The 24,654-nt window shown below is 43.2% G+C and overlaps 1 protein-coding gene and 1 long non-coding RNA gene across 4 annotated transcripts in view; one reads left to right on the top strand and one right to left on the bottom strand.

Moving 5' to 3' along the window:
* LOC146425622 (uncharacterized) overlaps positions 1-11,855 on the bottom strand; it is a 45,725-nt gene extending 33,870 nt beyond the window's left edge. The window contains exon 1 of the long non-coding RNA XR_014846610.1: positions 11,825-11,855. This is a non-coding gene — a long non-coding RNA (uncharacterized LOC146425622). The remainder of the gene's footprint in view (positions 1-11,824) is intronic.
* Positions 1-24,654, top strand: part of LOC146425621 (amyloid-beta A4 precursor protein-binding family A member 1-like) — a 232,581-nt gene that overhangs the window by 54,225 nt on the left and 153,702 nt on the right. For all 3 annotated transcript variants that reach the window (XM_085041585.1, XM_085041584.1, XM_085041583.1), the window contains exon 2: positions 13,141-14,306. In XM_085041585.1, coding sequence (XP_084897711.1) covers positions 13,194-14,306 — 1,113 coding nt within the window. In that variant the 5' untranslated portion in view covers positions 13,141-13,193. The remainder of the gene's footprint in view (positions 1-13,140; positions 14,307-24,654) is intronic.

Here is a 24,654-nt window from a genome sequence, read left to right as displayed (position 1 = left end):
GGGGGGGGGGTCTTTGATGGATTGTGACTCCCCCTCAGCTGCCTCTCATATGAAAGTCCCGTGAATGTGGCCTGTGGGGTTGGGGGTTCCACAGCTGGGCCAGTTTGTGTAACGGAGGATGGGTGTTTATTGCCCCTGATCAGAGGTTACACCACACACCCCAAACCTCCTCCCCCCTTCACCTCGGCTGTGTAAACCTGGCTTCTGTAAGCTGTGCTCTTCCTCCACCCCAAACTCAGATAGGGATGATTCTCAGTGCAACTGGTGGCTTTGGCCTTTGTGGATGCATACCTTTTCCTCAGCCTAAGATGACTGAACAATAGGTTTCCCTTTATCTAATCTCAGCAGTTTGACTCTCAGTCCAAAGTCCCAGTCAGGTATCTTCAGGGAGGCTTCTTTGGTTGTAGCTTCTTTATACAGTTTTTGTTATAATGAGCAAAACTTTATATCAGTGTTTGAGGCATGAACTATTTCAGTCTCTGACAGGTGTGTTGGTTTTGCTTGGCCCAGTTTTTAGTAGTGGGGGGGGGCACAAAGATGGCTCCTGTGAGAAGCTTCTGGAAGCTTTCACCATGTCCAGCAGAGCCAATCTCTTATGGCTCTGAAGATGATGGACATGCCACGGGCCAAGACTGGGCCAATTAGAGATGTTGGTTACGCCTCTGTTAGCATGGAAAACACATAATCACTGGATGATTATATGCAGGTGCTTTTATTGAAGAGCTCTGGGAGTCAGGGTACAGACGAAACCATATCTGACTCCGACATGGATTCGAAGCGGACACATTTTATACCCTTTCTTTACATAACTGTTGTATAATCATATGTTAATCATCAACTTGATATTGTTCTATTGTTTTCCCCCAAGCATGACTCTAAGCCCCCTCTTCCCACAATATTTCTGATCTAAACACAGATAGGTACACAGGTGTAAGTTCACATGATTTAGCAAAGACAATTCCCAATATTTACTAAGCAATCATCGTATTCAATCTCATAATCTACTTGTACCGGTAGGTACGCAGGTGTAGGTTCACATGATTTAACAATTACAGTAAATACAATGCCCACTCCCATTCCCAAGGCCTACTTTAGCTACCACGATTTTAGAAACATTTTAACCCTATGCTATCACCTCTGTGATAACACATGTAAGAAGAAATCAAAACAATGGGTGCACACACTTCTTTTTAGTCAGAGAAAGAGGAGGAGGTGAGAACATGTGAGGGAAAACAACATGCAGACACCAAGGTCAGTGGAAAAGGTGGGGGAGGAGGTGCTCCTGGCGTCGGAGCCGAGAATCCTCTGCCAATCGTGGTGAGGACCATGGTGAAGCAGGTTGTCCCCCTGTAGCCCATGGGGCCCATAGGGGATGCAGAGATCCACTTGGAGCCTGTGGGGAGGTGCCTACACTGTAGCGGGGGGATGCCTGGAGGAGGCTCTTTTCCAGCAAGAGTCCCAGTGGGGAGAGAGGCCTTGCTCCCAAGATGGAACAGCCTGGACTCGGAGGTCTGCACCCCGGTGGATGAGGGACCCCACGCCATGGCAGTTTGGGAGGACTATCTGCCTGAGGGGGAACTCACGTTGCAGCAGCATGCGTGTGGACTGCTGCTTGTGAGATGGACCCATGCTGGAGGAGTTCACGAAGAACTGTCTTCTGTGGGAGGGACCCCACGGCAACACAGAGGAAGGACTCCTCTCCCTGAGCAGCGGAAGAAGATCTCGGTGATGAACTGACCTACACCCCCCATGCCCGGACCCTGTGCTGTTGGTGGGAAGGAGGGAGGGGGTTGAGTGAAGAGACGGTGTCTTTTAGGGCTTTCTTTTACTTCTCATTATCCTCCTCTGACTTGTGTTAGTAATAAATCACTTTGTAACTTAAGAGTAGCCTGTTTTGTCCTTGGAGGGTTTTTCTCCAGGTTCCTTATCTCAACTCATGAACCCTTTGTGTGTTTACTTTTTTTTCCTCTCCTCTGCCCAGCTGTGGCAGGGGAGAGCGAGTGAGCAGATGTTGTCGGTGCCTGGCATTTGGCTAGTGTTCTAAACCACGACACTTGGTAACTGCTGAAATTATTTCTTTGTCAAAAAGGCCCTTAAGAAGTAAAAAAATTATTGTTTAACTGTTCTAGAGATACTTCAAATATTGCATATGCTCTGTATTCTACTTAACCTTTTGAAGCTTTTTTCTGCTTTGAAACAAATAGTCTATACCTTGCTGCACTCCATCCAAAAAGCCTAATTGGGGATGATCTCTTTAATAAAGATAAAAGCTAGCCTCACAATATAATATTGATATTCACTTATATGCTACTATAATTTCTGGGTTTTTTTGGAGACTGATTTAATAAACATTATTTAAATGCCAGTGTGTCAATTCAGGTGCTCTGAATTGTAGATTTTCTTGGCAGCTAATTTAAGATAAAATCTATAATAAACCCAGAAAAAAGAGTAATCTGTCAGTGAATAATTGTGCAGTAAAAACTGAGCAAGAAAACCAAATTTCTTTAGCTTGGGCTTTTATACCTGTAATTTTATTTATTATGCTTAAGCTGTAACTTCAGTTGGCGAGAACAAGCTGCGCTGGTTTGAGGTAAACCAGCGGGAGAAATTAATCCCACACAAATATCTTGTGAGATTTTAAGTCGGAGTTGCAATTTAATAGAAAGATTACAATAAATGAAATGAATACAGAAAAAATGGCTTAAAACCCCAAAGTCAGAGTACAATCTGATACCCCCTTGGTCAGGGTGGTAGTTGCAGTCCGATTAAGCAGCGGTAGCAGTGCTGTTGAAGCTATGGTTGAAAGCAGTGGTCCTGCAGAAAGTTCTGGCCCTCCTCTGGATCCGTCCAGTGGTGGTGGTTGTCTCCCAGTCCCAAAACCCCCGGATTATATACCCTCAAAATCTAGGCAGGAATGTTCAGTACCTCCCCCCAGGGCAGGGAGTTTCACAAAGGAATGATGTAATCCTATGAGTCACAGGATATTTTTGGGGAGTCTTTGATGGCCCATTGGGAGAGATTATCCCCCTTAGGCTGGGTGTAGTCATCATGTGAAGACAAAGAGAACACTACACCCAGCTCACAGCTGTTACAAACGACCCACCACTAACAGTTCATCAGGAATAATGTAGATGGGTGTGGAATACATAGTTTGGCTACACCCATATGGGCACTCTTTCTCCTGTAACTACGACACAAGCACTTTTATTCTCTGTACCACTTGCTATTTAGGATTTTTTCATGTCTTTTTAAATTATTTTTTATCAAGTGTGTGTGTGTGAAATCCATTGTTACAGAGATGGTCATGTGTGGAAGCTTGCAAAGATTTTTGTCTTCACTGCTTTTAGTTTGCTGCTACTTTGTGATATAACATTAGGCACCCTTTCTTTAGTGGTAGATAGATGGTATCAAATCCCTCTTGAGTCCATTGGTTGTTTCTTCTATTGGCAAGACATTATTGCTAAAAAAGACCTCTTCCTTTCCTGAGCAGAGATTGCTTGTACGTGTTCTTTCTTTTCTCTCTGTCTTTCTCTCTCATTTCCCAGAGATGTATCACTTTGTTCTCATTGACTTGTACACATTTATGAACTCTGGTGTGTCTGAATTGAAGATTTGCAACTGAACTGTGTTTTTTAAAACTTAAAGCTAGAGCAAAACAGAATAAAATTGGAAATTGGGACTTCCAATTGGAAGAGAAAGTGAGCATTACTGGGGTGTGACTTAAATCTAGGTATGTTTCTTTTTTTAATAATAAAGGAACTTGTGGCGAATGGTTATGTCAGGTGCAGGATTCTTTCAGTTCTTTTTTCCTCAGATAGAAGGGGAGATGTGGGCAAGCAATGAAGGGACTTTTTAATCCTGCATCTGTTAGATTGGCTTCATTGTCAATTGAATACTAGCTGTATATCAAGTGCTCAATAAATATAGGTATAATGTATTAAAGGATGTTACGACAGGTGCTGCCTCCAGCTGCTCTGGCTCAGGACTCCCTCCTGCGTGGTGGCTGGAGCCCAGCCCAGTGTTCCCTGGAAACTGAGGATCTCTCCCCAGGCTAACGGATGCAGCTGCCACTCTCCCGCTTGCAGACTCCACCAGTAGCAAAGCTGAACACATATCCCAGAAACACAGACACACACAGACCCAGGATACCTACAGGACACTGACATGGCCAATTAATAGACTCCCACAAGCAAGGCACTACCTTCAAGGGCACCTACATATAGGGCTTGCATAAAATGTAAGTACAGGCAGTCAAGTCCCCTTCTTCCACTTTGGCTGTGAGCAATAGAAGTTGACTAGTAAAGGCTCACACAACACTAGATTCACAAGCACATGAATGCTTACAGATCCCCCAAGTACTGGCACAGCCCATCTGTCCATCTGGTATCCCTGCCCAGATATCAGGCCCTCCTACCTGCTTAATGAATCCCCTACTCACCAGCTAGTCCAGCTTGATGCTTACTAGCAAAAATGCATGCACTCACACATTTCACATGCATTCCTGTCTTGAGGATGCCTTTTTATCTCATCCCATCTTTGGTTGTTTTTCTTGCTCTTTTTGTTTTGCGTCTGGGATGGTCACTGCCCACCCTTCCCTTCCCCCCCCCCCCGCCTTCCCACCCAGCTCCAGAATCTCTCAATAGGTGGGAGCCAGCCCGGGATTTCCTGAGAGAGTTATGGGGGAGAGAAGGGGAGCTCCGCCCTTTTTCAGCCACACGGGGATTTGGGCAGCCAGGGCGTCAGGGTCTCTCTGAGCAGAGATACTATTGCACGTGAGTTTGCCTGTTCCTTTTTTTTTGTTTCTTTCTCCTTCGGCGCTGTGGCTGGGCTCGCTGGCTCGTTACTCTGCCTCTCTGCTGTTTGGGAGCCCACAGCCAGTGCGTGCTGTGCTGGGACCTGGAACCAGGGTGCTCCGTCCCCTGCCAGGAGCCTCCCTGCCTCTGCATGACCTGACCCGGAGACCAGCCACTGCCAGTGAGCTATCCGGGGAGGGAGATTCCCTGCTCGGCCCCTGCCATTTTTCTGCTGCCGCTCTGGGTTTTTGCTGCATTGTAACCCAACATCCCGTGCCTGCCAAGACACACTGCAGCTCCCGCCACAGCTGAGGAGTTTCTACTGCTTCTTGTTTGCTACCCCGGGTGAGCCAGCCCTGCCATTCCAGCTTGCTGGTCTGGGGTCCCTGCTGTGGCCTGTCCCGCCATCCAGCCCACCTGCCATTACCGCGTGAGGAAGATTCGACTGAACTTGTGCCACAGTGCCCCCTGAAGCCTCAAGAGAATCATCACACCTGCCCTGCCAGGAGCCAACAGTGCCCCTGCCGGCTGTAACCGTAACTGCATCAAAGGGGAGGGTGCCTGGCAGCCCAGAGAGGGCTGTTACTGGGTTTCTCGTTTGTTTGTTGTTGCTATGATTGTTGTTGTTTGTTTGCCTTGTTATATATACTAGTAAAGAACTGTTATTCCTTTTCCCATATCTTTGCCTGAAAGCCCCTTGATTTCAAAGTTATAATAATTTGGAGGGAAGGGGGTCATATTCCCTATTCCAAGGGAGGCTTCTGTCTACCCTGGCAGACACCTGTCATTCAAGCCAAGACAATCTGTTGCCAAGCCATCTGAAACCAGATGTGACTGAAAGGAATAACAGTCCTTTGTCGCTGTTGAACCGCTAGCAGAGTGAAGGAACCGAGCCAAGTCAAATATGACGAATTTCTGAGTTTATTTAATTAATTCCAAAACTTATATAGACTTTCATAGAGCATCCGGATTGGGTTAATCCAAAACCTCCCCCTCGACCGATTGGCCAGGCTTTGAACCGCCTATGTTTCCAGAGACCGTTTCAATAACATCTAAACTTTATCTTTGTTTATAGAACACAGGAAGAAGAAGAGAAAAATTCCCATGGGAAAGAATCTGTGCTTGCCACAGTCCTTTACTAGTATTTATAACGAAGCAAGCAAGACACAGCAACAGTAGCAACAACGAACAAACCAAAAACCCAGTAACAGCCTGCTCTGGGCTGTCAGGCACCCTCCCCTTTGGTGCAGTTATGGTTACAGCCGGCAGGGGCACTGTTGGGCTCCCAGCCAGGCAGGGCAGGTGCGGCTGCAGGAGGCGCTGTGGCACGAGTTCAGTCAAATCTCTCCCTCAAGTGAAGAATGGCGGTTGGGCTGGATGGTGGAACGGGCTGCAGGAAGAACCTTGGACTGGTGGCTGGGGCGGCAGGGGGCTGGCTTGCCCAGGGTATTGAGAAAGAGGTGGCAGAAACTCCACAGCTGTGGCAGGAGCCACAGTGTGTCCCAGCAGGTAGGGGGTGCTGTGTTGGAAAACGCAGTTTTCCAGCAAAACTCATGCTAACTGAGCAGGGTTGAGCAAGGCTTCAGTATTCCCAGGCCTCAGTAAAATTCCAACAAGCTGCAGTGGTTTGTTTGCCTGAGAATGTTCTGTGGGAAGAATGCCATGAGAAAGATTAGGAGTCAGGAGTGTTATGAGAAAAGAATAAGGGAGTTAGCAGGAGGATCCCTGAATGTGTGAGAACAGCTGCAGGTGTGTGTGTGTATCTATGAATAGAAACTTCTGTAACAGTATATAAGTCTCTCGTTTGGTGAAATAAAATGGAGCTTACTTTATATCTCATATTGAGACTGCCTGTGAGTTTCCCTCCCGCCGTATCTCGTTAAATGGTGACCCCGACAACTACGGACCCTGACAGCGGAGTTTTACGACCCTGCTTCTGAGAGTGGCGGGAACGGAGAGGTGCTGGGGAGTGCAGCTTCAGCGTGTCAAATCTTTGCCCGAATTGGGGAAGATCGGAAGACACAGGCCAAATAGGACCTGCCTACCGTGAGGGCTATACTTCGGTGAACTGCACAACTCTGGCAATTGCGAGCCTCGATCGAGTGCTTAGACGGTGTTGACCAGGACCCTGAAAACCAGCTGGACCCAAAATGGAATCAGAGGTAGCCCAAATTTTATTGTTATGCTTTTTAGAAAAGCACGAACTCAGTAGCCTGTTATATTTGGCTGGCCTGATGGCAGTGAGACAAGCTTATGGATTTTTTACAAATCCTATTACAGTATTCAGTGTAACAGAATGGTTGAATTACGGAGCTGTTTTGCTTTTGGACTGTGATAAAATAGCAAGAAAGCTTGGCAAACCATGGAGTAAAGTTGTAGCCTGCTTACAAATACATGCCACGGAGCAAAACCTTACGTGGCTCACGGCACAGGACATAACAGCTGCATGGAGCAGAGAGAAACCTATGAGTTACTCTGCTGTTTTTGCTATGCGGGGAACTTCGGCAGCCGCGGCACAGCCGGGGAAACCCCCCCCGCCAGGGAGGTGGGGGGAGGGAGAGCACGCCATGCCGCTGCTGGTAGCCGAGAATGCAGGGTTGCTCGATTGGATGAAAAGTCTGTTCCTGTCTCAATGTATCACAGAGTATGGCAATGTTACAACGAAAAACATCTTAGCTGCTTTGTTTGAGAGAGTCACTGTTGGACTTTTGCCAAAACAACTGAATATTTTGTTAGAACAAGCTCCGATATCGCGGGTAAAGAAACAAAGTAACCAGAAATCATCCCGATGTTACCGATGCGGGAGTGGGGGTCACATGCGGAAAAACTGCAATGAAAAAGCTTGGTGTTCCCACTGTAACAGAGATACTCACAGTACAGAAGCTTGCAAAAACAAAAAGAACAAACGGAAAGTGACCAGTGACCCAGGAGCAGCGGCGGCCCCTACCCTGCGGCACGCCACACAAAGGAGACCTGTGGCGGAAGTTGCTCCAACCGTGGCTTCCGGCCGAATGACAACCAGAGCGGAAGTCCCAGAGGGTGCCCCGGTGGGCGGAGCCGCGAGCCATCCACGCCTCCTTCACTGCCCCAACTGTGACGTCTGTGATGAAACCCTAAACTCTACTCCTCCCCAAGGATGAGGAAATGATTGACAGCTTCAGCAGCGAACCAGAACTAACCAACAGCGTAGCCAGCAAAACAGCAGTTTAATACATGATGGAGTTATTTCTTTTGTAATCATGGAGAACTTTTAAGAATTTCAAAGATGCGAATCTTCTTCAGTGTTCTGAACTAGAGATCCTTCATCTCCCGCTCGGGAATCACGTTCATGTCGTTCCCCATGGTGGCAGCAATCCCGCCCCGCTCTCTAGCTTCAGAAACAAATCTTTGAACACGTTCTCCAGCTGTTTTCTCCAAAACCTCTAATTATTCGCTTTGCAGGGTGAAACATCCATTGCCACGTATTGACCAACAGGCCAAAACTTATTTCCAGCAATTTACTAATAAAGAAGCATTGTAACAAGATATTATCCTGATAAAAAAAAAAATAATAACACCTTGAATACTAAAAGCTTTGAACGAAAGCTGAATTTTGCTAAAGCATTTGTGTGTATGTGTGAATATTGTAGGCCTACTGAGAGTGTTTGCTTTTTGAATGCTTTAATGTGTAAATGAAGGCTGTGATTAATGAGAATGTGATTTTGATTTCTTGAGAGTTTTAATGTGTGAATGAGGACCTGTGAGTGAAGTTATGCTGAATAGTTTAAATTACCTGTTAAGTATCTTTAGTTAAGCATAGATTCTGTTAAAGTTAAGTAATAGTAAATTTAAATTCTATTAAGTTGTAAGTTCTGTTAAAGTTAAAATTCTGTTAAGTAATATTAAGTGATGTTAATTTTAAATTCTGTTAAGTTTTAAATCTTGTTAGAGTTAAGTTGTTAAAGTGATATCAATTTTAAATTTCATTATAGTTAAGTCCTATTTGTTAGTTTAAAATAAGATTTATTAAGATTAAGTTTTATTCATTTTTAGTGATATTAATTTTAAGTTTTAAATTTGTTAGTTTATATTATTATTCACAAAAGCTTTGTAGTTTTATCTTTCTTAGTTAAAGTTAAGTAATAATATCTACTGTTTTCGAATATTTCATCTCACCTTATATAGCTATCTACAAAAGTGGTAACATGTTAAGATACTCTCCTTATTGATATTAATCAAAGCTTGTTTATAAGATGTTCTGAGAAAACCCTTCCACTTAGCACTTAAGCTCTGGCCAAGCTTTGGTTCTAACTGGCTGGGAAACATGCCATGAGTCCAAAGTGTTTTGCACCAAAAAGTGATCAAATAATTTTCATTTACCAAATTGAGTTTATAAAAGCTAAACCTTCTTCCAAGTAAACTTAGGGTCCTTACCCGGGAAAGGTTCTCTAAGCTTTACCTGTGAAGTGAATGTTTTCAGCAATGACAATTTCTAGACCATGGCAACATATCTAACTAGTGAAATTTCCTTAGGTAAACTTATAACAATTCTAATAATAAGAATTACTTATAGCAAAGCAAATTAATCTGATAAACAGACAACGTCTGTTCTCACAAGCGAAACGGGGGAATTGTTGGAAAACGCAGTTTTCCAGCAAAATTCATGCTAACTGAGCAGGGCTGAGCAAGGCTTCAGTATTCCCAGGCCTCAGTAAAATTCCAACAAGCTGCAGTGGTTTGTTTGCCTGAGAATGTTCTGTGGGAAGAATGCCATGAGAAAGATTAGGAGTCAGGAGTGTTATGAGAAAAGAATAAGGGAGTTAGCAGGAGGATCCCTGAATGTGTGAGAACAGCTGCAGGTGTGTGTGTGTATCTATGAATAGAAACTTCTGTAACAGTATATAAGTCTCTCGTTTGGTGAAATAAAATGGAGCTTACTTTATATCTCATATTGAGAGTGCCGTGAGTTTCCCTCCCGCCGCATCTCGTTAGTGCTGGGTTGCAGTGTAACAGAAACAAGCCTGAGGCAGTGGTAGAAAAGCAGCAGGGCTCGGGAGCAGCCTGGCTCCTCTGTAGCAGCTGCAGCATGCAGCCCGGGGGAAGGGGGTCAGGGTCCCAGGTTTTCCCCTGAGACTCTTGAGTGGATGGTGAAGGTCCTTCCCAGTCAAATTGGATGTTAATAAGGTCCCAGTCCAATGGCTGCTCTTACATGCAAAGGCTCACCCAGTGAGGAAGAGGTAGTACAGAGCTGGGCTCCAGCAATTGCGCAGCAGCTTGACTGTCCCCTCCAATGCCTAGAGAGCAAGAAAAGGCTAGGAACTGAGCTCAGCCTTTTCTCCTGGCCTAAGTCTCGTGGGATCTCTGCCCCTCAGAGAGAAAGCCCTCAGATAAGGGAAGTGCGGCCAGGTGCTCTTCCCTCTTCCCTCTTCTCCTCTTTCCCCACCCCCCACCCCCCCCGCCCCCATGGGTACATCTTTTGTCTCTCTTAAGTACCAATCGTAAGTGTCTCTTAGCAACGGATGGGACAAAATTCCCTAAGAGAAAGAAAACAAAAAAAAAAATCCTAACCTCAACACAGATCCACCATAGGCCAAAGCTGAGCCAATTAATGAAGCTGATGATGCCTTTGTAAAAATGTATTTTTAAATGGGCAAAATGTTGCACAACAGAGTAAGGAAAAATTATGAGAAACACCAAGGTCAGAGAAGAAGGAGGGGAAGGAGGTGCTTCAGAAGCTAATTCCCCTGAATCCTGTGGAAGTTTTAGAAGAGATCACAGTGAAACAGATATTTCCCTGCAGCTTGTGAAGGAGACCACTCCAGAGGAGATATCAACACTGCAGCCCATGGAAGACTCCATGCTGGAACAGATTAATATTTCCTGAAGGAACTGTAGTTCATGGAGAACCCATGTTAGGGCAGGGGAAAAGCATGAGCATGAAGGAACAGAGAGGAACTGTTATGGACTGACCTAAATCCCCTGTTCCTCAGGGTGTGGGGAAATAGATAAATCAGGAATGAAGGAGTGAAGTTGAGCCTGGGAAAAAGGGGTGGGGCAAAGGTGTTTTTTAAATTTGTTTCTCACCATCCAAATCTATTTTAATTGGCAATACATTAAATAAATTTTCCTCAGGTCTGTTTTGCCCATGACAGTAATTGGTAAGTGATCTTCCTGTCTCTATCTCGACCCAAGAGCTTTTCCATTTTATTTTCTCCTCCTGTCCTGTTGAGGAAGGGGATTGAGAGAGTGGCTGGATGGGGGTCTGGCAGCCAACCAATGTAAACCCACCACAGTCCATAACTTGATGGTGTTCTTTTTAAGATATGTGGCAGTATAGAAATAATAAAGATTTCAGAAAATTTGTCATTCTGTGTGGCTGTGTGTAACTTCATTTCTCTCTGCTACTACCTTTTCTCTGAGAGTGAGTCACTGGCTCTTACCTATGATTTAGGGTAAAATAGAAATTACTAATGTAAAAGAGCTAGAAGCTGGATAATAGTAATAATAATATTTTTTAGGCTGATTCAGAGAGCCAGAGATTGTATAATGATTTACTAAGATATGCCAGCTGTGATTCATTTATTATTTTTTTAATGAATATGTGCCTACTTGGTACCGGGGAGGATAAGAGAGGAGAGCCAAGTAATTGAGAGAAACTACCAAGTGTAACCGAGCATCTTGCCCTTGGACCCCAGGACTGGTACGGGTCGGTTCTCAGGCTTGGACTAGGACCAAGGACCAAGGGAGCATGCGCAAGGGAACAGGGTGAACAGTTCATCGTGATGAAGAGGAGGGAATCTGTCATAATTAATCATCGGGACCCTTCCCCACAATTAATTTGAAGACACTGCGCTTGCGCGAGCATATTTAAATGAACTTTGAACTCATCATAATACGAAGCGGGGATAGGTAATGAATATGTATAGGGGCTTTGTCTAACTTTATGCATATATAATCTGTAACCTAATATAAACTTAGTGAAGTGCCGCTGAGGGTGTGCATGTCTTTGGAGGGGCTACCCCCCATGCACCCCAGCTGGAATAAACACATACCTACTTCATAACTATCTGAGTTGTGGAGTCAATTCCGTGCTTCACCTAGATGTTCATTGGTACTTTGAGTGCAACTGATTGATTGAAGTCAGGGTTTTTAAAGAACATTCTGTTTGGGCCTAATTCTTTGTAAATCAATGGAAATTTTACCACAAACTTCAATGCAAACAATGAACTCTTATTCTCTTATTGGAATGGATTTTTCTATAACTGTGCATTACATTTTTTCTTATGGGTATGTGATTATACTTGAAATATATGAGATATGACACTACATTTTAAGACATTGAAAAAGGTTCAGAATAGCTGCAATTGTCAGGTAAAAACTATACCCTCTGAGCTAGGTAAACTTGGTTGCTCTGAGAAACATCTAGAGGATAATCTGTATTCCTATAGGTTTTTCTTATTTCTATGCTCTATGTATCTATCATTCTTGGCAGATGTCTGTTGTAATTATGTCATCATTTGAGATTTTTTTTACTCTGAGCAGAACGCATTTGGTAAAACTAAAATGTCTCACTAGTCTCAAAGTGGCAATGGTTGCAGTAAAAAAAACATTTGTAATTTTTATTCCTTATTTTAGGAAAGACATTTGGGTCAGAAGTAATTTTTCATAATTTTAAATGTATTTCATAAAGATGTCTATACTGGAGCTAACTATCTTATGCTTCACTAGGGAAGAGAAATGGGCACTTTGCATTGCACCCTAAAAGTTTCTTTTTCGCTCCATTGACTAAAAGGTGCCCTAGGATGAGTATCTCAGTTGAAGATATGTTGGCAATGTCTAGTCTGCAAAGGTATTATATATATGACCAATTGCAGACTACTGCAATGGGATAAAGTCTCTTTGTCATTTTACACTATGACAACCTACCACAGTATCTCTACCACAATGGAGCCCCTGATGAAAGTTAGCTGCTTTGATGTGCATCTTGTCTGCATTGTCTAAATGTGTGTCCAGTCCATAGAAGCACCTCTTGGACTGGTCTGAGACAGTGGATTCCTTCCCAGAGAATTTGCCCATAAAACTGTAAACTGCAATTCTCAAAGGAATTGTGATCTCGTCCCTGAATGAACAGTGCTGGTAGAAATCAATTTGCATTGGAAGGTCATGCTGTTGTGCTGGTTGTCCGCTTACTTGAGAGCTGATGAAGCCCAAACTTTGTCTGTTTGAGAAGCAAGGGTGCCTTTTTCTACTCTGGGGTTGTTTGTTGACTCCAAATTGGGGGGCTTTTTGTTTGACTGTTTGTTTTGGTTGTGGTTGTGGTTTTGTTGTTTTTTTTTTTATTAATATCACTCTGTTAATTTCCTTCCAGTCCTGGTAGACAAAATGCCTATAGAATAAGTGGCCTACACAGCAGAACTTTCCATGAACCATTTGGTCATACCATCTGAGGTGGAGGTGAATGAAGAGCCAGCAAATGAAGATATGAATGAATCAGTGGAAGCTGACTTGGAGTACTCACAGGTAGAAGAGGAACAACAGTCTGTGATCTGCTATTCAAGGCACAGAAACAGCAACCAAGGCGTACGATCTGGGCCGGAAGAAGAAGGGATGCTAGCTCGATCAGCTGGCACTGAGAGTGATTTCCACAATTACATGGACATGGTGCAAGGGGATGTTATAGCCACAGCAGAGGATGGTTATGATGTAGATATAGTACAGGAGAATGAGAATGAGAGTACATATGCAGTGCAATACAGGCTTGAATCTGAGGAGTACACAGAACATGCTGAAGCAGAGCATGCTGAGGCTGTTCATAATCAAATGCTGACTGACCATGTACGTTTCCACTCCACTAAACATGAGGAAGGCATGAATGCAGTGTACTCAGGTTACGTATACACTCATGAGCCCCTCCACCAAGGAGAGGATGTGCAGTATGCTGAGCCCTATGCTGACTATAGGCAGCAGGAGCATGTGTATGAGGAGATAGGGGATGTGCTGGACCTTGATGTTAGGGAAGGGCTTCAGCTCTATAAGTGGGAAAGGGAGGAAACTGACAACTATCACAAGGAAGCTCTTGGTGCCCACCTTCACCATTATGATGAACAATCTGATGAAGAGTCAGATAGCCCTGAGAAAGAGGCAGAGTTTGCTCCATATCCAAGAATGGACAGCTATGAACAAGAGGAAGATACTGATCAGATTGTGGCAGAGGTGAAACAGAATATAAGCTCTCAGAGCTTGGGCAAGGCTGCTGAAGACATCCTAGAGCTCCAGAGCTTGGGGCATGGTCAACTGTCAGCTGGCTCTAGGGCCACAGCCAACTCAGGAGAGTCAGTACAGCAGAGCAGAAAGGAAAAAAAGGATGCAATATCACTGGCCATCAAAGATATTAAAGAAGCTATTGAAGAAGTGAAGACAAGGACTGTTCATTCTCCTTATACCCCCAATCAACCAAAAGAACCTATTTGGGTGATGAGGCAGGACATTAGTCCAACCAGGGACTGTGATGATCAGAGGCCACTAGATGAAGATGTAAGTATACAGATCTATAGGATCAGGTTACAGTTAAAGGAACAGGGACTGTGTATTATACATTATAGTGAAATGGAGAGGGTTATACTCTTCTGACTAATTTTATTTCTCAGCAAAATATGTAAAGCTATATCTATTTTAAATTTTTATTTAAAAGATGCATAAGAACTATACATATATATTGTCAGTGCACCAAATTTTCCTTTATGGAACACTTCTGACTTCATTAGAGTTGTACTAGAGATAAATTTGACACAAAGCTCCACTGACTTTTTTTCTGAAACAAGTGCCACTATTTTTCTTTTTTCCTAATGATACCAAAATCAGCTGGATAGAAACTTTCTAACACAGTTTTGAGTATTAGAAAGCAGGCATTCTTTATTGTAGTGCTGGTCATTCAGGGGATCCTTCCTCCATTCAAGTGTGACAAATGTTGGGTGAACAGCTTTTATCATACACACTGATTATGTATTCATTACCTATCCCCACTTCCTTGACTTTATTTGACATAGTCACACCACTTATTGGAAGTCTTTGAATGGTTGTTTGGGGTCTGTCTTCAATGTCTGGTATCCTTTTTCAGAAGATGGACCTCAACCCCCACTTTTGAGTAAGCGCAATATTGTTGTTTTGCATAACTTCTACTTTGTCAGCCTTGCAGAGCTGAGCTGGATTCCTGCTTGCATTTTGCATGACTTCTGTTTGCCTAAGTTGCATCTTTTATTTATTTCTTCAAGGCTGTGTTCTTCTGTTCTACTATCCTTAATAAGGGTAAAATGTTGTTCCATTCCACTATCCTTATCAAGTGAGTAAAATGCCGTTCTGTTCTACTGTCCTTATCACTAATATCCACTGGATAATTAGAATAACTACAAAATAATTTACCTTAGAGTATAGAACCTTGTCTGTTCCTGTTAATTCTGGACTTTTCAGTTTTGTTATCTGTCAGATAATAATGCTAACAGTTTCTATGAAAAACTTGTTAATATTATTTACTATTTCTATAAAGGTGATATCACAGATGGGTATCAAAAAATATTCAGGCTCCTTATCGCCTTGCAATCTCTAGAGATTTGCTATGAATCCTCAATGATATGATATGATACAATTGGAAGGTACCTAGAATGATCATCTAACCCAACTCCCTGACCACTTCAGGGCTGGCCAAAAGTTGAAGCATGTTATTAAGGACATTGTCCAAATGCCTCTTAAACACTGTCAAGCTTAGGGCATCAGCCACCCCTCTAGGAAGCCTGTTCCAGTACTTGACTATCCTCTTGGTAAAGAAATGCTTCCTAATGACAATCTGAACCTCCCATGATGCAGTTTTGAACCATTCCCACAGACACTATTGATGCCTTAAAAGCTGGTAAAATAAGACTCAGACACAGCAGTATAGGGAAAAAAGGGTATTACCTTGGTTTTAATAGGATCCCAGGTGCCCCCTCATCAAAAGTGGAATCACACTGACGAGCACCCCATGTACAATGCGTATACAATTTTATGGACCTTACAAATTAGCATATTTACCTAAAATCCCCCAATAAGAAACTTAACAAATGAAGTAATTGTCCCCTTATTCTAATTATCCCCCCTAAATGAAGCTAAAATCTAGTTTACAGAAACATGTTTCATAAGGGAGGCTCCGTCCAAGGTTGAAGCCTCTAGTTCTGAGATAGTAGGGATGTTTCATCTTCCCCAGAGAACCCTGAACTAGGCTAAATATCAGAGTACAAGGGTTATAGACATGTAGGGCTAAGGTACAGGGAGTGAAAGGTATAGGGAATGGGAAAGGGTATAAAATGCACAAAGAGGGTATAAAAAGAGTATAAAGAGAAAGGACAAAACACCATCAGGCATCACTATCACTGGATCCCAGGAAGCAGAGCTCAGCACCTCCCTCTCCACTTCCCCTCCTCAGGAAGCTGCAGAGAGCCACGCAATCACCCCTCAGCCTCCTTTTCTCCAAACTAGACAAACCCAGTCCTCAGCTGCTCCTCACAGGACATGCCTTCCTGCCTCTTCACCAGCTTGGTTGCCCCCTGTAGCGATGATGAAGACACAGACACTCTTGCTTTCATCAAAGAGAATAATTTATTGCAGCCACGCACAGCCTTTTATACTGTACACTTTGGTAAGGCCTTTTATACTGTACTAAAAATACACTATGCAAGGCTTTATACTGTGCTAAAAATATTCTATCTAAAAATATTCTTGTTAGCATTCTTGTTAACTAAACAAACCCACGCTGGCTGCCTGCCACATCCCTTATCACCTCTGTGTCACTCTACATGCACCCCCTTAACCAATTAGAATTCTGATCAGGCGGTGCTCACGTGAGGCTTACATAGCATGTTCTTGCCTGCATGTGGGCTGTGCATTTCCCAAAGCACTTTCCAGTGAGAAAAAGTGATCAAAGGCCCTTTACTTATTCTATAAGATTTTTGTTGTCTCCCACATCTTCCCCTTCTTTGTTTTTTGTGCAAAGGGTTCATGGTGATTGCGGTGAGCACCACAGATTATTTATACAGTACACAGAGAAGAATTTGCAGTGACTGAAGAGGCTACTAAACACCATACTCTGCCCTCAGGATAGAGATGATACCTTTAAAATGGGTGAAAGGCGAATTAATCTTGAACTGTTCATGGATGATATACGCATTAGCCTGACAGCATTTTGGGATGGCAGACAATTAAAAACAGAACCATGATTTTGATTTTTGTCCAGACTAGTCACAGAATTCTTATGGTAGTGTTGTTATCTACTATTTCTAGGTAGGCCAAGATGGTGTTCTCTGGGGCTGGTGCCGCTCCTACACCATGCATCATGGTTTCTGTTCTTTGTTGTAATTGCTTCAGCATCCTCCATGTTATCTCCGGGTTCATCTGCGTGCTGATGGCTGGTGTCATGTGGTGCCTCTTCGTCGCCATTGAGAGCCTCTTCAGCTCAGGTATCAGGTTGTTGGATTGGTTTTTCCAACTCACAGTACAGTTTTACCAGACAACCAAGTAAGCCCATTGGACCTGTTGGTGATAGAATGCATGTGTACCCTCTCCCCCAGGTTAGTAAATCAGCTGGGCCTTGCCACTGCACATCCAATTGTGGATCCTTACATAAAACTTTTGGAAATTGGTTCTGTGCACGCAAACCTTCAGAACAGTATTATTGCATTATCTAATTGTTCTTGAGAAGCCATATTCCCCCTTTTTTGCTTTTTGTAACACGCACTTCTCTTACTATGAACATTAAGGCAACACAAAAGTAAAACAATACATGTAATAAAACAATAAGCTCACTACATGCTCAGCTTTAGCACCAAGCAAAAATAAGCAATGTTATACATGTAATCATTTGTATATGAGAGAAAAAGGATAGTGATTCAAAAAGATACATCATCAACTGCCTAAATACTTTACCATCACCCAGAATCTGCAATTGCTGGGGAGCCCCGTTTCACAGTGAGGACCTAGAGAACCTTTCCTGGGTAAGGTTTCCAAATTCACCCCAAAAGGGGGTCCAGGCTTTATAAGCCCAAATCAGTGAGTCAAAGTCACTTCATTACATTTTTAGTGCAGAAACACCTGGGTCTGTTGCTATATTTCCCGACCAGCCTGGGCCAGGGCTTGGCCAGAGCCTAGGCCTTGACTGGGAAGGTTTCCCTAAAATATCCTACAAACAAGCCTCTATTAACATCAGGTGGGAAAGTTTCTTAAAAATGATACATTTCTTGCAGATAACTACACAAGGTTATGTGAAAGTTTCAAAGCAGCCAGTTTGGCTTTCTCATTTATTTTTAGCTAAATAATCAATGGTAATATGAACAAACTGCAAATGACCAAAAGAATGCATATGTGCAACATTAAATATCATCTCATGGCTAATTCCCTTTATAAAAGCTCTGTGTATTCTCATTATGACATTAACAACATATTCAGAATCGTTAATCCAGCAACAGTGACTTCTAAAAAACCGAGATTATATTTTTCCACACATCTGTGCATATATAACAATAAAGCAAAATAAAAGAAAGAAAGAAAGCACTAAGCATCGTACAATGAATAATATCCATAATTTGGAATCGTTACTTATTCTTCTGTGCTACCTATGGAAGACAAAACTGCAAGGATTGTTATGAATAGTTATTTTAGTTAACCAACGTAGAACATTTACACTCATAAAATTGTTGATGAAAATAAGGGTGTAATAAACCACATCTTCACATATCTTAATACAACTTATAAGCTCAAGTTCTTAACGAGTTGATCTCCAATTCTCCATCATAATTGTTTCAGGTGGTTCTATCTTATCTCCATAACAGAAGAACTTTATATTTTAATTTAAAAAAATAACATTATTGTGCATATTTTACCATGATAGGACTTTTTAAATTATTTTTTCACTTTTTCTCCACTCTAAGAAAAAATGCTGGTGTTAGCACATCAAACATAATCATGACTCACTTGAAATTACCAGAAATTAAACTTAACAGAACCTAAAATTAACAGACCTTAAACTTAACTTCACTTAAATTTAATAAAACTGGATTCACAGTTGAGAGTGTCCCCTTAAAAGTTTCAGATACAAGAGAATTTAACTAATTTTGACTCCACCATTACAAAAAGCAACAATAAAATTGTCATACAATGGTTAAACATCAGTAAACAATATGCAAGCGAACAACTGATTGTAAATGAAATAGTGTATTATTTTGAAAACAAACCAGTGGGAGATCGCAAGTCAGGATTATATTTTAACAGGAAAATTAAAAATAAGTGCAATAATACAAGGAAAAACACTGACAAAGTCAGATACAACCTGACACCCTGTTAGTCAGGATGGTGGTAGCAGTCTAAGTGAAGTAGTTAGGTTGAAGCGGTGATCCTGTGGAAGGTCTGGTCTCCACCTGAAGGTCCAGTGGTAGCTCTTGTCCTCTAGGAACCCAGTAGACAGGGCTACCTGTGCCACTCAAGAACCCAGGTTATATCCAGGTGGGAATGCTTGGCTCCTCCCTCCTGGGCAGAGCATCTCACCATAGGATAAGTTCATGAGTCATGCGGTGGGTTCTTGATGGCCCATCACCTGTTATCAGGGGTGAGTCATAGCAGGAGATAACAACCAGTGCCCCACAGCTTGTGGTAATAGAATACTAAATACATCTATATTGCAACCTAGGACAAAGAGTAGCAGCATGGAACTCTAGAAGGTTGAGTTTTTGCTGGATTTACTGGAAAGATTATAAAGGTGTGGCAAATACATTTTGATTTTACATAATTTGGTTTTGAGAATAGCTCATGGTAACTATAAACATTATTGAAAATGCCTGTTCCCGGTCAGTACTTTTCTGATATAAGCATAAGTTTGCTAGGATTTTTCACAGTGCAGCTTTACTCAGAAAAATTACAACATTCTGGGTCTGTTACATTTAAAACCTGCTCAGGTCGCAGATGGTAAGACAGCTTTTTGTGATTGCCAGTACAATAGATTTGAGCTTGGAGTATTAAAGCTAATGAGATACAAATAATTAAGGACAAAACATCAAGGACATAATTATATAATCCTGCCATGATTTTTGCACATGTAACTTTGTTAGTTCAGTGGGTGTATAAAAGTGACGCATGTATATAAGCAGCTACAAAGTCACAGTTTCAGCTGATTTAAATGAGTGTGCTACTGTTTACTCCACTGTTTTCCTTCTTCCACAAGACTAAATATTAGAAACTCAGCCACTGAGCAGATAACACAATACTCATTGGGCAAGTCTGCTTTGTAAGATGGTGTCACTTTTAGTCACATTTTTGGTCCATCACTGTACCTAAAGTGTTTTGATATCAAGTTCAATTTCAATCTATAAGTGTTAAGGAAGAACAATTACACTGGAAGCACTGAACAGCTATACCAGTTTGAAATGCTTCCACATGTTACTTCGTGGCAAAACATTCACATTTAAATTGTCTTACTAAAGCTGTGGGGTAAGGTGCAGTAGGGAATAAAAGCAAGCAAACTGATAAAGCTGGCACAGTACTGCCTGCTTTTGCAGTGGAGATTCACGAGCTAATTATATCTAATTCTCAAAAATAGCCTCTTCAGATAATGTTGGTGGGGAAGTCAGGGTTTTCTTTCAAGTGAGCAAACAAATGCTTTGATTAATGAGTGGCTAAACCTAATTGCTCCTAGTAACTTTTGTAAATCATTCAATGTTTTGACATCAGGCTTTAAAGTTAATTGCTGTGGTTTCACATTTCATTCAGTTAACATCCACCCTAAATATTCACAAGGAAGGATCTACTGAATTTTCTCAGGGGCCGCCTGAAACCATGCTGGGTAAGATTAAGATGTCAAATAGTATCTTGCAAATATGAATCATCCTGCCCACAAACTAAAATAACACCCATATAATGATAAATGATGCTCTGAGGAGATAGCCTGAAAATCATGCAATAAATGGTACTTTCCTGATTTGCATGGGATCACAAAATAGGTATATTCCAGGGACTAGTAGAAGGAACTATGTGTGCTGCCTGTAATTATTTTTGTACTGGCTGGTTCACCTTAATTAGCTTCTGGCACATCAGGAGTCCCAACCATCCACTAAATACTTTGCTGGACTGGTGCCAACATGCTCAGCTCTTTGAGTAACTAGGCTACTCACGGAAAACATAAATTTTACCTCATGGTTTCAATGTTGATGTTATCAAGTTCACCTCTTATTCGTAGGCCTGTGACTCCAAATGATGTCAGCAGTCTGCACACAGGAGAAAAATCTTTAATTCTGGGACAGCCTCAGAAGGAAAAATAATGTGGTTTCTGTAAAAGATAGTCCTCCAATATTAAGTTATATAGTGGGCCTTCCTCTCAGAGATTTGGATTGAAAATTGCTGTAACCTGTAACCCCAGAAAACAAAGTATATAAAATATGGGGTCTCCAGGAAAAATATTCTGTCCTAGTGAGATCCAGCAAAAATAGAAAGCTTGTAGAATGTCTTAGGCTAAGCAGTAATAGTGAGCAGAGGGGAAAAAGGAGCTTCAGGCTGCCTAAGCCAGAAATATTTTGCTTTGGCATTCAGCCCACTTCTGTCTCTCTACTCCTCCAATGTCACCAAATTACAGGCACCCCAGCAACTCCTACTAAGGGAATTTCACCCAAGTTAATGAAGGTTTACTGTCATTTTCAACACAGATGTCATTTCATTTGGTTCCCCTGCCCAGCTTTCTTATTATCTAATTTTTTATTATTATTGTTATTTCTCCTTTATACTGCTGAAATGCTGTCTCTTTGTGAAAACTGGACACAAATCCAAAATACAACTCAGTTTCAGTAATTAAAAAAGTACTTTGAAAAACATTCATGGTTTGAGCTGGGAAACCCTGGAGGGGCCCCCCGGGCCCCCCCCCGCAGGTGCAGGTGTCCGAGTCTCCTGGCCCCAAGCAGAGCCTGCCTGTCCCTGCAGTTGCCGCCTCCTGCGGCTGGTTGATACACAGCGAGAACGAAGTGGTGGGGGGGAAGCTATGCCGGGGCCTCATCTGTGCTTTCCCAGAGCTGCTACTGTTTCTGGGCACCCTGCCAGGGCCCCAGATAGAATTGCTGCAATCCCTGGGGAAGAATGGGGGGGGGAAAGAGCGGCACTGCTGGAGCTGCCCCGATCCACCAAGCAGTCCCTGGGATGAGGGGGAGTATTGGAGGGTTCCAAAAACAGTGCTAAGGGTTGTTCCAAGGGAAAATACAGGTCTGGTTCCTATCCAGGATGAACATGAGCTGACAGTAATACGTCCTTGTATGATTCATCATCATTGTCCTTTTCAGCACTCCCTGCCTCAGCTACTTGCAGGGACTCTTAACATCAAAGCTTTTCTCATTTAAAAATTAGTTACAGGGTTCTTTAACCAATTATAAAAGTTGCTCCAATGTGGAGAGTCTATTGCAATATCTTTAAGCTGCACCAATGCCCCCAGGATGCCCCCCGGTCCCATGATCCGCACAATCCTGTAGTTCTTCGTTCAGCAAATACCACTGACCTAATCTTATAGGCTGTGCTGGCGATTCCCCCACGTCAGACTTTGGTTTGCCAAAAAAGTCCCCTGTCATCGTCAGGGTCTGAGGGTCCTCTATTCTATTCTACTGCTTGCCAGGCATCCAGCTGAAAAGTCCCATCAGGAGGGAAATCTTTCACATGCATGGACACCCAATCCAGCAAGCTAATCAGCTTAGCATCTGAAATGTCTCTATTCTGTTGATGCAAGAGCCCTCGCAAAACTTCTAGGCTCTGTTTCTGCTCAAGGGACATTTTTGCTCCCATGATTCCCCACTGCTCACCTCAAGGTGATGGGCGCGCCATATGAGTCCCTTGATTGAATTTGCTGGTTGATTGAATCCTCTGGTCCAGTGGGGTTTGCTACAGGTGTGGTCTACTTCTTTCACCGCCATCTGATGACAGAATCACCGGGCTAGAAGAGACCTCCAAGATCACCAAGTCTAACCCATGCCCTAACACCATCTCAACTAAACCATGGCACTGAGGGCCACATCCAATCTTTTTTTAAACGCATCCAGGGATTCCAGACGATTCCAGAACTTTATCACTCTTTCAGTAAAAAACTTTTCCTAACATCCAACTTAAATTCCCCTTGGCGCAGCCTGAGACTGTCCTCTTGTTCTGTCAGTTGCTGCCTGGAAAAAGAGACCAACCCCCACCTGACTACAACCACCCCTCAAGTAGTTGTAGAGAGTGATAAGGTCTCCTCTGAGTCTTCTTTTCTCAGGCTAAACAACCCCAGCTCCCTCAGTTGGTCCTCATAAGGCTTGTGTTCCAAGCCCTTCACCAGCCTCATTGCCCTCCTTTGGACACGTTCAAGTGTCTCAACGTTCTTCCTGCACTGAGGAGCCCAGAACTGGACACAGTACTCAAGGTGCAGCCTCACCAGTGCCTAGTAAAGGGGAAGAGTGACTTCCCTGGTCCTGCTGGCCACACTATTTCTAATACAGGCCAGGATGCCATTGGCCTTCTTGGCCACCAGGACACACTGCTGGCTCATATTCAGTCAGCTGTCAACCAGTACCACCAGGTCCCTGTCTACCTGGGCGCTGTCCAGCCACACTGTCCCCAGCCTATGGCATTGCAGGGGATTGTTGTGGCCAAAATGCAGGACTCGGCACTTGGACTTGTTGAACTTCATCTTATTGAACTCTGCCCATCTATCCAATTGTTCCAAGTCTCTTTGCAGAGCCCTCCTACCTTCCAACAGATCAACACGCCCCCAGCTTGGTGTCATCTGCAAATTTACTAATAGTAGATTCAATACACTCATCCATGTCATCAACAAAAATATTAAACAAAACCAGCCCCAGCACACATCCTGGAGGGACACCACTAGTGACTGGCCACCAACTGGATGCAGCACCGTTCACCACCACTCTCTGGGCCCAGCCATCCAGCCAGTTCTTAACCCAGCGAAGAGTGCACCTGTCCAAGCCATGAGCTGCCAGCTTTTCCAGGAGTTTACTGTGGGAAACGGTGTCAAAGGCCTTGCTGAAGTCCAAATAGACAACGTCCACAGCCTTTCCCACATCCATCAGGTGGATCACCTGGTCATAAAAGCAGATCAGGTTGGTCAAACACGACCTACCCCTCCTAAACCCATGCTGGCTGGGTCTAATTCCCTGGCCATCCTGTAAGTGCTGTGTGATGGCACTCAAAATAAACTGTTCCATGACCTTACCAGGTACCGAGGTTAGACTAACTGGCCTATTATTCCCAGGATCCTCCTTCCTACCCTTCTTGTAAATGGGTGTCACGTTGGCCAGCTTCCAGTCATCTGGAACCTCACCAGTGAGCCAAGACTGTTGATAAACGATGGAGAGCAGCTTCGCAAGCTATTCTGCCAGCTTCCTCATCACCCGGGGATGGATCCCATCTGGTCCCATAGATTTACGAACATCCAAGCGGCTCAGCAGTTCTCTAACTGCTTCCTCCTGGATAACAGGGGGACCATCCTGCTCCCTGACACCACCTACCAGCGCAGGAGGACAGTTATCCTGAGGACAAACTGTCTGATAAAGACCGAGGCAAAGAAGGCGTTAAACACCGCCGCCTTCTCCCCATCTGAAGTCACTGAATTCCCTTCCACATCCAGTAGAGAACTGTGATGGCTTTTACCCTTCCTTTTACCATTAATATATTTGTAAAAGCATTTTTTATTATCCTTCACAAAAGTTGCCAAATTAAGTTCTAACTGAGCTTTGGCCTCTCTAATTTTTTTCCTACATGTCCTAACGACCCCCTTAAATATTTCCTGAGGTACTTGACCCTCCTTCTAAAGCTGATACATGTCACTGTTGAGCCGCTAGCAGAG

Source organism: Lichenostomus cassidix, chromosome W, assembly GCF_008360975.1.
Source record: "Lichenostomus cassidix isolate B80296 chromosome W, HeHo_3.0, whole genome shotgun sequence".
NCBI classification, from domain to species: Eukaryota; Metazoa; Chordata; class Aves; order Passeriformes; family Meliphagidae; genus Lichenostomus; species Lichenostomus cassidix.
The sequence above is the reverse complement of the archived record's forward strand: the minus strand, read 5'-3'. Positions and strand labels throughout refer to the sequence as shown.